Here is a 16,289-nt window from a genome sequence, read left to right on the forward strand (position 1 = left end):
GAACAGCTTAATGGCCATCTCCATATAGATGTACACATCCAACCAAAGTGGGTCTACCTTTCATTTATCCCTTCCCTAGTCTTCCTCATCGAAGCTAACTGGCCATTCCACTCACTCATTTACTAGAAACAAAATTCTAGGAGACGTTCTTGTTTTCCCTACTCCCTCATTACAAACATTTCATTTTTCAACATGTTTTATTGGATGTATCTACAAAGCAAAACTTAAATTCATCGTCTTTTCTCCATTTCTATGGCCACCAGCTTAGTCCAAACCACATCTCACGTGTCTCCTGTACTCATTCTCTGTGTACATTCTTGCACCATAAAACCCATTTTTCCCAGACATCAGCCAAAGTAGTCTTTTTGAAAATGCAAATTAAATTGCATTCAAAACTTTCACGACAGTAACAGTAAAATCCCAGCTCTACCATGGCCCTGCCTAGTCTCTCCTACTAAATCCTACACCACTTCCCCTTTTGCTCAGTCCAGCCTTCTCTCCATACTTATGACACACCATGCTCCATGCGCCTTTTTACTGCAGAACTTTCCCACTTGCCACCCCTTCTGCCTTGAGCCTAAATAGATGGCTTCTGCTTAGACATGAACCACATAAATGCCAACAGGAGAGACAAAATCTTCCTTACAAATGATTCTAAGCCTCTCCTAATACACAGGAGCATGGAGATCCAGGACCCAAATCCCACACCATTAGGTTTGCCTAGAATGATGCTAACCGGAAAACATTCAAAGCAGGCAATACCGTATGTCCATTTGCAATCTGGAACATCTAACCAATTGACGTCTGTTGCATGGACAGTCACAGCCTTACCCTAAACATACAAAACATAGAAACAAACGCCTGTACCTTTATCCCAGTCAATCATGGAAAATCAGTACTGTTTGGGCTTTCAGAAAAGACATTACAACTCCGAGCAAGTCAGTCCCTTCAGATTCACACCTCAGTCATTCATAATTTTCTCAACATTTCCTTTCCCATAACAAAAATAATAAACTCTCTGGCATTTCAGCTCAAAATAAACTAACCAAAATTTCATTGGGAAGATGTTATCGAAGTATGACAAAGACACACCATAATTCTCAATCCTTCTAAACAGCTGGTAGATGTTAAATTCTTCTGCAATGAGTTTTTTTTAAAAAAAAAATATTTAACACATCTTTAAACTGCAAAACTGATGTTTCAGAATCAACTCTGTTTATTCTTGGCCTGCCATGAACTGTTAACATAGAAGACTGGAACTTTACCAGTATATAAATAAGTTTATAAATTAAGAGAAACACTTTGCCATTTGAAACTAATAAATAGACAAATCAGAATTGAAAAATATAAGAGATCAAAGAGAAACATTCCTCTAAACTAACAAAGATACGGGATGAGAGTCAGTAGATCATCAAGGAATGAGGACTGCCAGCCCTTTTGTGCCATGACTGTGGCCTGGAAAAAGTCCAGGCCTCCTGGGAGAGGCTCCTCGGCCTGCCTAGAGCAGTTAATCCCAGACACTAGAGTTTCCAACCTGGGAAAGAGTCTCCAGCCCACGCAGGGCGCAGAAGTTACAGCCACCTGACATGACATGGATGAGGGTCTCAACAGTGACCACCAAGAACTTGAAATCAAAACCCTTCCTCCCCTCCCCAGCCCCATAGTCTATCATCCTTTACGTTCTTATGTGCAACTGGAAGGAGGTAAAGAAAGTCCCACACTAACCAAGCCTATTTATTTCTATAGGTCAAATTCAAGCCAAAGTAAGTAAAGAAATAATAAAGAAACCAAACATTTCTTACACAAATTATTTTATTACTAACAGCATATTATTTCACGTATTCCTTCCCTGGTCTTCCCCACCTAAGCTAACTGGCCACACCACTCATCCATTTACAAGAAACAATATTCTAGGAGACGTTCTTGTTTCCTCTACTCCCTCATTACAAACATTGCATTCTTCAGCATGTTTTATCGGATCTATCTCCAAAGCAAAACTTAAATTCATCTTCTTTTCTCCATTCCAATGGCCACCAGCTTAGTCCAAACCACCATATCGTACCTGTCTCCTGTACTCATATATAAGAATAAGTGCCCTTCATATACACCATGGAATACTACGCACCCTTAAAAAAGAATATGCTCATGTCCTTTGCAGGGACATGGATGAAGCTGGAAGCCATCATTCTCAGCAAACTAACACAGGAACAGAAAACCAAACACCGCATAGTCTCACTCACAAGTGGGAGTTAAACAATGAGAACACATGGACACAAGGAGGGGAGCATCACACACTGGGGCCTGATGGGGGGTAGGGGGGAAAGGGGAGGGAGAGCATTAGGACAAACACCTAAGGCATGCAGGGCTTAAAACCTAGATGATGGGTTGATAGGCACAGCAAACCACCATGGCACATGTATACCTATGTAACAAACCTGCACATTCTGCACATGTATCTCAGAACTTAAAGTAAAATTTTTTTAAAAAATTTAGAAAAAGAATAAGTGTTCTTGCTGAAAACTGTTACACATTCTAAAATAGCATTTTCTAAAAATCATATCACTGATTAAAGGAATTTCAATAGACTTGCTATTAAGTATATTTACATAAAACCATTTTATTTGTCAATGTTAATGGTTGTGCTATTTCTTCATATGCCTTTCCTAGTCAAGAAAATTTTGCCAAAAGGACAAAAGTTGAAAACTGTAACCTCAGCAATCCCTAACTTTGGGGACTTATCCCCTGGTACAAATGTTCATGCATATGCATATTTTCATCACAGATTCAGACAGATGCCCTTGCATTGATTTGAATACTTGCATAAATATTAATGTGTACAAATGCTTGCATGCAGAAAACCCATTTATGAAATATCCAATTGCATAAATTAGGTACATTAGATACTAAATGCATTAACACTTCAAAAAATACACGCACAAGTTTGCATGACCAAAAAAAAAAGGTACAATCCAGTAGAAGAACCTAGATTCTCTCGATGTGTTTGCCATTCTGTGGGCATGAACTGGGGATCCCCAGAAATGATTTGAAGCCTTTAGAGTATTTATGGTTCACCATTTGCACCAGTCCCTCCTGACCCAAAAACCAATTAAGCCCCTTTTTATAGTAAATTTATAAATTGTCACCTGTGACCCTGAAAGAAAGTGTCCATTTTTTAAGCCATCAGATGGCCTCAAGAACTAGTTTTTTCACAGCAAAGATGATTCCAAAGTAATTTTCACAAAATAGCCTCAAAACTTACCTGTACACTACTAGACTATATGACTGACTCACTCTCAGGAGTGCCAGGTAAATATAAACCTTAAAAAGTTACAGAAGAAGGCTGGGCATGGTGGCTCATACCTATAATCCCAGCACTTTGGGAGGACAAGGTGGGTGGGTCACCTGAGGCAAGGAGTTCAAGACCAGCCTGGCCAACATGGCTAAACCCCATTTCTACTAAAAATACAAAAATTAGCCGGATGTGGTGGCACATGCCTATAATCCCAGCTACTCGGGTGGCTGAGGCAGAAGAATCACTTGAACCTGGGAGGCAGAGGTTGCAGTGAGCCAAGATCACGCCATTGCACTGCATCCAGAGTGGGTGACAGAGGAAGACTCCATCTCAAAAAAAAAAAAAAGAAAGTTACATAAGAAAATACAATAAAGCCTCACTGTTTGGTGAATTCAGATACAACACAAATGACATTGGCAGGTATGCTCCACTCAGTTCTGGTTCTCAAGTGGGGATAGTACTTATCTTGGGGAGATGAGTGTTTAAGAAGCCATTTCCTTGTCACCAACTATTCAGAGTTTCTCAGTTCAGCATATGGCCAGCTGGGTACACTAACAGTTTCACTATCTTTACTTTTGTATTTTTTGTAAAAGTACAGGTTGATTTTAAAATATGTTTTCATTAACATTAAACAACAACAACAACAACAACAACAAGGCCCCATTTTACACTTAAATTTTTTGTGCCTGATTTATGAAATGATTGCAAGTTCTCGCTCCCTGCTTCAGACTGGACTTTAGTCTCATCTGTGACTGAGCAAGACTTCAGAGACAGGTCTATGGTCAAAACAAAGGGGAAAGAAGATGGGTTCTGAACCCAAAGTATTTCTTCTACTATAGAGAGTGCATAGGTCTCCTTGAAACTCAAATTCAGCTCTCATGAGAATATGACAAGCATCTCAGGAGCTGAAGGGATATATAAAGTGTTTGGGACTATTTCTGCCTAGTCTCAAAGTATATACTTTTTGATCAAAGAGTGTACAGCAGGGACTTACTATTGTGCACTAACGCACACTTGTTAGTCATTCTCCTTGGCACACCACTCCACATTTTGAGCCTTCCACAGTGAAGTGAGTCTGCAAAACTGAATTCTAGCCTGTGGAATATGGATGGACGTGACATACATGACTTCCAGACTGAACGTGAAACCCTTGCTATCCACGATGGGCCCGCTCTTTGCCTGACTGCACGCCAGATGCAGCTCATCCAGTAGAGAATGCCATGGCCCCACTAGATACCAGAGGTGCTAGACAGAAGCAGCCTGGATCCCTGAATGACCACATGGAACAGAGTCCTTTTAAGCCCCCTCTGTGCTACCAAGCTGTGTTGGTCTATAATGTGAGAGTACAATAAAACTCTATTGTACTCAGATCTGAAGGTTGTTTATTTCAGCAATTAACTTCCTGACTCATACAAGGTGCAACCACAGCATAAAAATGCACCTACTATTTCATTAACAGACAAATCTTTAAGATATAGCAACATTTCTATCAGGAACAAAATGGGAAGAGAGATCTAGGAGTGCACCAAGATAGGTCAAGAGTTGTGATTGGAAATGAATCTGGAAATAAACTGTCATGCTGTGCAATAGTGAAGCAAAGTGTCACACAATTTTATTTATTCATTAAAGCACTTACTGAAGGCCAATACATGCCAGGTACCATGTCTGGTGCTGGGGTTAAAAATATGACTGGCCACATTCCCTGAGCTCAAAGAACCACAGTCTAGCTGGCTGGAAAGAGAGGAAATGCAATCAGTCCTTCGACACAATGTGGTAAGTATTATAAAAGTCACCCCGAGGAAGCATCCACTATCTCCTCTCAGATGTAGATTTTGTGTAATACACAACATGGGTATCCATAACAAAGATCACGAAATAGGTTCATTTCTGGATTAAAAGTAACAGAACTTTTGAATCTTCTCAAGACTGTGCTAAACATGACAAACGGCAACTGTGAGCCTACAAGTGATACTAATATCAGCTAAGGCAGCAGATGATTATCAGCATCTCTTCATCGAATTCACTAAGCACTGCATGGAAGAATGCAGACAACAGAACTGAGAACACCCCCAAAAACACGCTCCCCTCAGTAGTGAGCCTTAAAATATCTGTATCACCTGGAAATCACACGGACTTTGAGATACCTCCTCCTTTGTAAGGATACTGTGCCATCAGAGACTGAATCTGGAATCTGTGCCTTTTAATGAAATGGAAGCAGAATTAAAACACTGTTACCTCTTTAAATTAAAATGCAGAATTTCAGAAGAAATATAGGGTTTTCTCCATCCCATCTTAAATAATCTTGACGCTTATCATGATGCTTGTAAGGATGCAAAGAAGCATTAGGAAATTATCTAAAAATCGTAGGGTCCTGAGTTTAAATTGCAAAATAACTCATTTGTGAACTAAAAACCTAAGAAGAATTTTTTTCACCTACATGAGAATCATTATAGGACCAACTTCCACTCTTATCAATGAAAGTTCCATAATGGACATCAGCTTCCAGAAAAAAATTGCAGCATTATTTCATAAAGATATTATACCTAAAACTGTAAGGAATGGTAATCAAAATAATGAGGCTTCTAAAAAATCCAAATAAAAATAAAATAAACTGTTCTAAATGGCAATAAATTTCAAGACTGGAAATACTGCTGCTATTTCTATAAATTCAAAATGACGTGACCAATTAAAGCATTTCCATGCCCAAATCTTTCCTCCGTTTTCAGTTTATTGCATAATAATAACAAAACTATCAATTACTAAGCACAAGGACAAATCTTTCACTCATATTGTAAGAGCTAATATTTAATTCTCATAAAAACTCTGCAAGTATTTTCATTCCCATTTTACAGATGTGGAAACTGAGACATAATAAAGTGAATGAAACAGAACCACTTTATTACTCTATTTCCTATGGTTAAAGGGGCAATAAAAAAAGATGTAGGCATTAGAACTCAGGTCTTGTCTGCCTCTAAAATCAGTTGTTTATGCTCAACAGGCTGTTGCAAATAGAACCTAAAAAATGGTGGATAATGATTATGAAATCTGTCTAAGCAGAATCCAAATTCAGTCTACTTGTCCCTCTGGCCCATGTCTTTTCTGTCCTGAATCACCTAGTTAACTACGTCTGCTCCCCACTTCCTTTTACAATTAGGTCTGGCCTTAGAGCAAGAATTTAGCGAGACCTTAAATCCAAGGGACAGCTCCTTCTCTAGTGTACAAACATTCCAAAAAGCAGAAAGCCAGCTGTCTCTTTCTTGGCAACTTCCCACTGAATCTAAATAAATAATGCAGTGTTTTCTGTGTTTTAATTTTCTTTAGGATTACCGTTCATTATAGTTTAATTTCTGCCTGTTCTAATTATTGCCTTTTCTGACCTTCCAAATGACCTTGTAATCCAACACCGTTCAATAGCTTTGAACATCTCCCACCTTAGGAATAAGCTTGGGTTGATTCTTTTTCAGCATCATAAACGTTAGCTCATATCACATACTCTTTAAAAGAACAAAAGCATAAGAAGGAAATGGGGCCTTTCATCAAACATCCCGCTTTTTTGCCTGGTATTAATCCCCATTCCAAAGCAAAACATTTTGGGATCCTTAGGAATAATTACCACCACTTTGTTTTCGATGTGTGATCTGGAAGGATTTAAAATTGCACCTGCCAAGTGCAGCCCAATAACATACGCTCAGCTTTCTCCTGCCCCACATGAGGGCACAAGGATTTCTCCAACTCTCCTAAACCAGGCTAAACTGTTTTTCCCATGTCTCTCAATTACATGTTAATAAAATTCTTAAAGGTCCGAAAGGAAAGCCAATCATCCCTTGGTGTACCCATCTCCGTTGAGAAAGCTCAACTTCACATTTTTATTTAACAGCACCTTTCTTCTGAGTCATGCAAAAGGTTTTTCCATCATGTGTTCATTGATCCTCCCAACTTAAAATAAGCATTAGATACTATCATTCCCATTAGAGATGTAGGAGAAAAGAGGCATAGTGATTGAGATACAATGTTCAGCTGAAAGAGGTCACTTCAAAAGTTGAAAGAGCCTTATGAATTTATCACATAATCCATATACCACAGGAAGTTGTTTCTTGTTTCTTACCCACATGACCTGCTACAATGCAAAGCTAACTTCCTTTGCTTTTAACTAGGATCAAGTCCTCAATTCCTTACACACAAAAAACTAAGTTGTCCAAAACTATTTGGTTACTAGGATCTTACTTCTCTGTATTCTGACTTTAAGAGTCAAAGGTAAATCATCTCAAACAAGCATCCTCACAGGCTGCCAAAAAAATGATAATTCCAGACAGTGTCCTAAGGACAACAGGGACCCAGGGCCATCTCTTGGATCATCTGTATCCACTAAAATGACCTGTGCTAGTCAATCAATGTCTACGGTCTAGTCTCTGGTCTGTTTAATGAACAAGAGGTGGTTAAGTTTTGGAGTCAAAGTTAGTTACCTTATGGTTCACCATCTAACTTTCAGAAACACAGTCAATAAAAACAACAAAAGTTAAGGCTTAACTTGTATTTAAATATAGTTAAATATAGGCCGGGCATGGTAGCTCACTGCCTGTAATCCCAGCACTTTGGGAGGCCAAGGCAGGCAGATCACCTGAGGTCTGGAGTTCAAGACCAGCCTTGCCAACACGGTGAAACCCCATCTCTACTATAAGCACAAAAATTAGCCAGGCATGGTGATGGATGCCTGTAATCCCAGCTACTTGGAAGGCTGAGGCAGGAGAATCACTTGAACCTGGGAGGCAGAGGGTAGAGTGAGCCGAGATCGCATGACTGCACTCCAGCCTGGGCCACAAGAGCAAGACTCTGTCTCATAATAAAATAAAATAAATTATATAAATAAATAAAATTAAACATAATAATTGGTTTACCAGAACACCCCACAATGCAGACATTTTAGGTTAACTGAGATTTTTCATGTTTGTGTGAGAACTAACGTAGCGTTTCTGTCTATATTTGTATGAGAACTAACGCAGCATGCAAGGCTAAAGGCATACATATTTATACGGGTTTGCACTCTCTCACACCTGCCAACCTGAGAGCATGACTGAGACTACCTATCCCAGGCTTGTATCGCAGTTGGAGCGTGAGCACACCATTGCCCAATTTACATGCCACACAGACACCTTTGTTCAACATTGTCATTCAATTCTAAATCAATGCAATAAAACTGCCTAAGTTACTTTTTTAATTGGCATTGCTTCAACATACAGAGATACAAGAAATCATAATTATTTCCCTTTTGTTCTCCAAAAGCAGACACCTACAAATCCTAGTGCCATAATCATCCCTGGCTAAACAGTCAGACATAAAAGGCCACAAGATCCCCTAGTGAAAATTAGAGTGAAATCCAATCCACGTAAGGGCCAAGTTGACCACAGGACTAGATGAAGCACTCTCAATATTTAAACAAACAATTACCCTAAAATGTAGGGTCATTTCCTTACTAAAAAATACTTTTGAGTTACTCTTCAAAACTTTCAGGATAAAATTAGTATTTGCAGCTCATTGAACACCACGCAGTCTCATTCTTCATTCCTGTACATGCAGTTTCCCTAATGTGAAGTTTTTTGCCACCCACCATTCACCAGCGCCAACTCCTCACTTGTGTCTATCCTTATTCATTCTTAAAAACTCATCTCAGGACACTTTCTTCTGTAAGCCATCTGGGACCATCACCAAACCCCAGCTAGGGTTAGGTGCCTTGCTCTGTACTCCACAAATTCTCGCTCTTAACACACTTACCAGGCCATGTTCTGTGTTCTGCATTGATAGTTGTGCTTAGATCTTGTATCCTCCGCTCCTAATATAGTGCCAAGCACAGAAAAGGTACCTTCAGAGAATGGAGGAACAAGTAAAGTTAGCATATTCTGAAGGAGAAAAGGCATCAACCCTTAATAACATCATGCATCACATGAATAAACCACGTGTAAAATGTCTGGAAAAATGCAAAGCCTTCTTATATCCCAGCACATAAAGGAACATCTGAATGAGAGATTCTACTTGGGGATGAGAAGAAAGACTGGTTCCCAGTGGTAAGAAATTTGGAACTTCAAAATTTGGTCCTAATACTCGCCACACAGACCCCAAAATGTCATTTAAGAACACACTAGCTTCGTACCGACAAAAAGAAACCAAAATTTTTTGACATTTGCTCTATAGCACAAGGGCTCCAGATATAACATATAATCAATGCTCCCAAAATCCTGGGGTAGAGGGTTCAAGTGCTGGACTTTGAAGTCAGAAAAAAGAAAACCAAACCAACGAACTTGGACTCCAATCCCAGCTCTGCTCTTTACTGATTGTGTGCAATTAAATAATTCATTTATCCTCTCTGAGAGCCAGTTTCCTCATCAGTGAAATGAGAATAATGACAAGTATTTCTAGGGATTGTTGCTAAAAAAATAAGTGAAATAACAAACATGAAAGATGGCCGGACACACAAGAGCCCTTCACGAATGTTCGTTCTCATCTCTTCCCTCTATTTGGGGATGTGGGTGTCACCTACATATGAACAGGGATGAAGAGATGATTGACAGGCCCCTGCTTGAGCCCTGAACAGCTAAATGAGGACAAGGAAGGTGAGAGGCAGCCCTTATAGGCTGTATGAGCAAGGAGCCAATCATGTTTCCTCCAAAGTCTATATGTTGTTTCTGCACATGGAAACTGGAAATTCAAATAATCTTTTCAGGAGCTCACTATGAAAATCTGTGTTTTCAAGAAGCAGTGGCCCTCGTGTTGCTGGTAGTTAGCAGGATGAAGTTGAGTCAAGGAACACACAAAGGACTTCAGAGGTTTTTCAAATATTCCAGTTCTTGAGCCAGGAGTAGCTACATGACTACCCATTTTATTATTTTTGTTTTTTGTTTGTTTGTTTGTTTTGAGACAGGATCTCACTCTGTCACCCATGGTGAAGTACAGTAGTGTGATCTCAGCTCACTGCAACCTCTGCCTCCTGAGTTCAAGCAATTCTCCCACCTCAGCTTCCCAAGTAGCTGGGATGACAGGTGCACGCCACCACATCTGGCTAATATTTGTATGTTTGGTAGAGACGAGGTTTCACCAAGCTGTTGGCCAGGCTGGTCTCAAACACTGCGCCCAGTCCCATTTTATTATTCTTTAAACTGAACATATGTTTCTATCAACTGTTTTGTATATGTAATATAGTTCACAATTTAAAAACGGGGTATAGTCTTAATATTAGGAGGCTGGAATCAAGGATCCTAGATGTGGAAATCCTGGCAGCATTTAACAAAGGATAACATTTATTTTTTTGCCTCCTGAACTGATGGGTTTTTTTGAATTGTTAATAGCTACTTTTGTGGAACCCATACAAGTGCCAGAAAGCTCACCACCCCAAGATCCCCAGAAGCTGACTGATTCCAAAGCATTTGGTAGTGAGACATTCAAAGGTCCCCTAAAAAATAACCAGGAGTACAGGGTGCATCCTGAGAACAGGATGATGCTGACGATATCTGAAGGATTTACAGTTTAATACACAGGAGTTCTTGAAAGTCTTGAAAGTCTATTTCTGAATGGCTGGGAATTTCAGCAATGCCTGTAGATTTGAGTTTCAAAGCGTCATATGTCGAAAACGAAAGGCAACCTAGACTAGAGGTCAGAATGCCTCAGTGATAGCCCCAAGTGTTTCACAGACAGCATTAGCGGAGTTGTAGGGTAACTTTAAAAGTATTCCGGCAGCACAGATTTAAGATGAGATGCTACCTTGCCTGACATCCTCATATCCTCACATTGGCTAGAACAGCAAAACACAGGCTATTATATGAGGGCTGGACGGAAAGTGTCAAACTCACACTGCTCCCCTCTTCTTGTGCCTTCTCTTAGGACAAGATTCCCCTCCCCAAACTAATTTAAATATTTAACTTCTAAAGATATAATTGTAACAGTCATAGTAATAATCGATGGAGTAATCTGCAAAAGTAAAACAGCACTGATGAGCTTCATAATTGTTTATTATCATTGTGCCAGGCTTTGCTATTTACAAATCACAGCCATTGACATTTTTACTGAGAAATCACACACACACACACACACACACACACACACACACACACACACACAGTGTCAGGAGACAAATGGGTAATAGAGTAGAAAGCAGATGGAGGGATGGCTTCATAGCAGACTGAGCACACGTTTCATGCATAAGTGAGGTAACAGGCACCCAAAAGAGAAAAGAATTCAACAAACTTATACAGAAGTCTGCAATCAGACAACCTAACAAACACCGAATTATTTTCAGGTTATCTGTATGTCTCATGCTTTAGAGCAGGGGTGTCCAATCTTTAGGATTCCCTGGACCACACTGGAAGAAGAATCATCCTGGGCCACACATAAAATACGTTAACACTAACAAAAGGTACATGGATAAATGTCATAATGTTTTACGAAAGTTGACGGATTTGTGCTGGGCCACATTCAAAGCTGTCCTAGGTCGCATGTGGCCCAAGGGCATGGGTTGGACAAGCTTTAGAGTTGAGTGTTGTTCCTGTTGATTTTTAAATTTCTTTCATTTAGGGGGAAGCATCATCCTTTTTATAGAATTTAGAGCCTTTAATGGTTTTAATCTAACCCTGGAAGCAGAAATAATGGGATAGAGGTTAGAAGCAATGTAAATAATTTTAATCATCTGTCCTGCCTCTTGCTAAATATTTCACACCTTTCAACCAATAACATAAAGCTGAGGATCAGAACCCAATATGCTAATCAGTTTACTCCAAATAACCCAGTGGTGTGGTTTATTTCATTATACCCATGACACTAGTCCTTTCTTTCTATAAATACCAAAAAATATTATTTTCTCCCTTAAGTAAATCAAGTAAATAATGGCTTACCCTTCACAGTACTCAGTTATTTAATGTATCAAATGCCTTATCTGGCAAAACCTGAATGTGAAATAGTTATGGAAGTGTTTACAATAAAGGCACAGAGGTGGACGAGAACAAGTTTTGGAGAAAATGAGGGGAATAAATGGTTAACTGCCAGCAGACACACACTCATGCTGGAGGACACAAAAAGGTTCACAGCAGTTGTTAAATTCATTTAGAGAAACTCACTTTATTTCTCCAACAGAGCTCTCACCAGCTAATCTGTATTACAACCTGCAGGATTCTTAATATTCTCAGCAGGATCAAGATTCGGGCCACACTGATTCAGCTATTTAATCTTGCAAGAGAACAATATTTGGCAGGAAAAGACCCCACAGCACTGAGGGGATGTCCCAGTGGTTTGTCGTTAACACAGACTGGGCCAAGAACGCCAAAGGTGGAAACCAAACAGCACTAAAACCAATGTTTCTCTTTTCCTTTCACTAGCTCTGTCTTCAAACACACATGCGCGCTCTATGCATACGTGGCAAACACATACGTCACCTGTGCATAGACCGCTATTTCAGATGCATGTATGTTTTTAAAAGGTAAAATATTTCCTGAATATCTTGGGCCCTGTCATGAAAAATTTTAAATTCAAAAGTATCCATTTGACTTCCTCTCTTCCTATTTGAATATCCTTTATTTCTTTGTCTTCCCTGATTGCCCTGGCCAGAACTTCCGTTCTCAGCAAACTAACCCAGGAACAGAAAACCAAACACTGCATGTTCTCATTCATAAGTGAGAGCTGAACAGCGAGAACACATGGACACAGGGAGGGGAACGTCACACACCAGGGCCTGTTGGGGGATAGGGGGAAAGCTGAGGGAGAGCATTAGGGCAAATACCTAATGTACGCAGGGCTTAAAACCTAGATGGTGGGTTGATAGGTGCAGCTAACCACCATGGCACATGTATACCTATGTAACAAACCTGCACATTCTGCATATGTATCCCAGAACTTAAAGTTAAAAAAAAAAAAAAAAAACCCCAAAAGTATCACTATACAGGTTGGAGGCAGGAAAAGAGACGAAGGAACCATGGCCAAAGTTTTACTTTCGAACCCTTTCATCTTCTCAAGCATTGAAAATCAAAATAGTAAAAACATATTTATGAATTTTTAATGTATGCAAATGTTTAAGATACTGATTTTTTTAACCATCTTGAAATTAATAAGCTGAACAACACTCTTCTATACTTGAACATTTGTGATGTTTTATATAGAATACTGTGGTTTGTTTGACTTCCTTTTGTGTTTTGTTTTCTTCTGTTGAGGACACCTTTATTTCTTTATTTAAATGCCTGTTAAGCGATTTAGACGGTTTGACTTAGTTTTTTGTGGTATTTTCTGGAATACTGATAGGCAAATAGGGAATAAAGAAAACAGACATACAAAAGCAGACAAAACTTAAAAATAGATTGTATAGCTTCTATTATTAAAGATTATAAATCACTATTGAAATCAATTATTCAGTAAAGTTTTTAACAACTAATAAAATAGTATGACTCGTGTTCAATTCCTTTCCTTCCTAAACCTGAGTTTGTTATCCTTCTGATATTAACACAGCATTTCCCTCTATCTGGCATTTCTCCCATTTAGATCATTAGATGTATTATCTCATATATGGAGCTTGTTGCTCTAACATCGTCTGCTTGCCTGTCAAGCTAACTACAAACTGCAGGGCCTCAGGGGTCACCTATGCTTTATTCCTCATTAATCCTACCTCCTAGCAACGTGCCTGGCACATAGTAAACACTTTAAAACATGTTTGTTAAGTCAATAATTAAGTTCTCAAAAGTGGTATCTTCTAGAAATGTTTATTTTGGATTTATAGATGCCCAAAGTATGTACATTTGCAAATACAATAAATACTCCTTCAACAATGCTGCTTCAACCTGTATTTCAGGAATGGGATCTCTCTTTGTACTCTAACAAGGATATGCTGGGTGTTCCTAACCTTATATTCATCTCTTCCCTTCCTTCTGCCTCTTCTCCCTCATAAACACTTTTACATCCAACCGAGGTCCTCATGCATCCTAGGATGAACATGAAACACATCCAGAAAAGTGGTTTTTCACTTTTTCTGAAATCCACAAGGCCTGATGCAATGTTATGTCCAAAGCCAATGTTTCACGAACAAACGTGTATACATGTCAGGTAACTGTGAAGGTAATTTCTACTTCTGTCTTATACTTTACAGTCAAAGCCCCAGATTCTGGAGGATTTAAACATGATCAAGAAATGCCACTTATCATCAAAGACCTCACTACGATTACACAAGAAAAATAAATATTTAAAACACTTTGTTTAGGGGAAATCGATTCTATCAAAAATGACAGTGTTAAGAACAATAGAATGGTTTTTAAGGTTTTTGCCTGTGTTCTTTTTTCTAAATCCATACTCTTTTTCCTAGTTTGCTAAACACAGGCAAATGCTAACACCTTTATAATTCCAAGGATGTAATGGTACAAAGCTTAATTCAAATGAGTTAAATATTATTTTGTGGCCTGGTATGGTAGCTCACACCTGTAATCCCAGCACTTTAGGAAGCTGAGGTGGGAGGATAGCTTGAGCCCAGGAGCTCAAGACCAACCTGGGCAATGTAGGCAAACCTTATCTCTATTGGGAAAAAAAAAAAAGCTGACTTTGTTACAATTGATATAGCCACGAAAGGAAAAATCAATCAAAAATATAAAGAAGCAAAAAACATGACTTCCTACTTCTTGTCCTTGGAACCAAATAGAGTCTGGAGGCATTTCACAAAAGCAATAGATCCTTCAGACAGAAATTTAGGGATATCTTTGTGCAAGCAGCATTGCATATGACTCTGTACAAAAGAGAAGAAGGCTACAACGCAGGCCTGACAACCGTGAATGAAAAGAAAGCTATAGGAGAAAATATGAGCAAAAAGAAAAAAATGAAGAAATGCAATTTTTATGACATAATCCTTCCAGGAAAATGGAAAGCAAATTAGAGAGCATAGTTGTGTGCTTAAAAAAAAAAAAAAAAAAAAAAAAAAAAAAAAAGACTTTCTTGTTTCTAACTTCCAAATCATAAAATTTTCTTTAATTATATAAACTTGGCTTGGATTACCAATGGATTTTTGAAATAAATCTTACACAATGTCTCCCTTGAATTATGACCCTCCAATAAGCTAAAATAACACTCAACTATTACTCTTAAGAACTAAAAAAAAACAGGTTTTAAACCTTCCTCTAAAACTCCATTGACATTATAATTATATGGTCTAATTATTAATGATAGTAACATCTGGGACTCCAAAAATATATACATAAGAGTTCTGGTTTTTCTTTAACATTCAGGATATTCTCCTCACTGTGGCTATGTCCTAAGAGGTATAATAAAATCTGGAAGAAAATTTAGATACTTTCAAAGTTCTAAATCTGAATCGTGCATTGGAAACTGAGACATGAAGCTAGTCTTTGTTATACTTTCTGGAAATTTTTTTTCTATTCTCATCCCTCTGCCCTCCTTTTTATTCAAGTCTGCCCAGGCTAAACTGCTAGCACAGGACATGTGAAGTCTACATTCTGAACTACATAATTCAACCAAGATCTGGAAAACTTAAAAACTTCACTACTACTCTAAAGTATCTGTGTTTCTATCAATGACTAATGGCTCAAAACTGGAAATGAAAAGTTTGAAAGCTCCAATTAAGAACTTTTAATTCTTAAAATTAAAAGCCACCGGGTGCGGTAGCTCATGCCTATAATCCCAGAACTTTGGGAGACCGAGGGAGGTGGATCACCTGAAGTCAGGAGTTTGAGACCAGCCTGGCCAATATGGTGAAACCCCGTCTCTACTAAAAATACAAAAATTAGCCAGGCGTGGTGGCAGGCGCCTGGAGTCCCAGCTACTAGGGAGGCTGAAGCAGGAGAATCGCTTGAACCCAGGAGGCAGAGGTTGCCATGAGCTGAAATTGCACCACTGCACTCCAGTCTGGGCAACAGAATGAGACTGTCTGCAAAAAAAGAAAAAAAAAAAAGAACTGGAAATAGGACATAGGAGGAATTTTGTTTTCTTTTTTTAGTTAAGAATATTCAGCTTGAAAATAGGGAAAAGTTTA

General features: G+C 38.8%; 1 protein-coding gene across 3 annotated transcripts in view; it reads right to left on the reverse strand.

Moving 5' to 3' along the window:
* The window catches only part of NEBL (nebulette), a 377,968-nt gene that overhangs the window by 145,225 nt on the left and 216,454 nt on the right, over window positions 1-16,289 (reverse strand). Inside the window, exon 7 of one of the 3 annotated variants that reach the window (XM_077945916.1) lies at window positions 9,062-9,149. The exons of the other annotated variants lie outside the window; for them this stretch is intronic. Within the exon in view, the coding sequence (XP_077802042.1) occupies window positions 9,062-9,085 (24 nt within the window). The 5' untranslated portion in view covers window positions 9,086-9,149. The remainder of the gene's footprint in view (window positions 1-9,061; window positions 9,150-16,289) is intronic. 3 annotated transcript variants of the gene reach the window in all.

The sequence above is a fragment of the Macaca mulatta genome, chromosome 9 (genome assembly GCF_049350105.2).
Source record: "Macaca mulatta isolate MMU2019108-1 chromosome 9, T2T-MMU8v2.0, whole genome shotgun sequence".
In the NCBI taxonomy this organism is placed as follows: Eukaryota; Metazoa; Chordata; class Mammalia; order Primates; family Cercopithecidae; genus Macaca; species Macaca mulatta.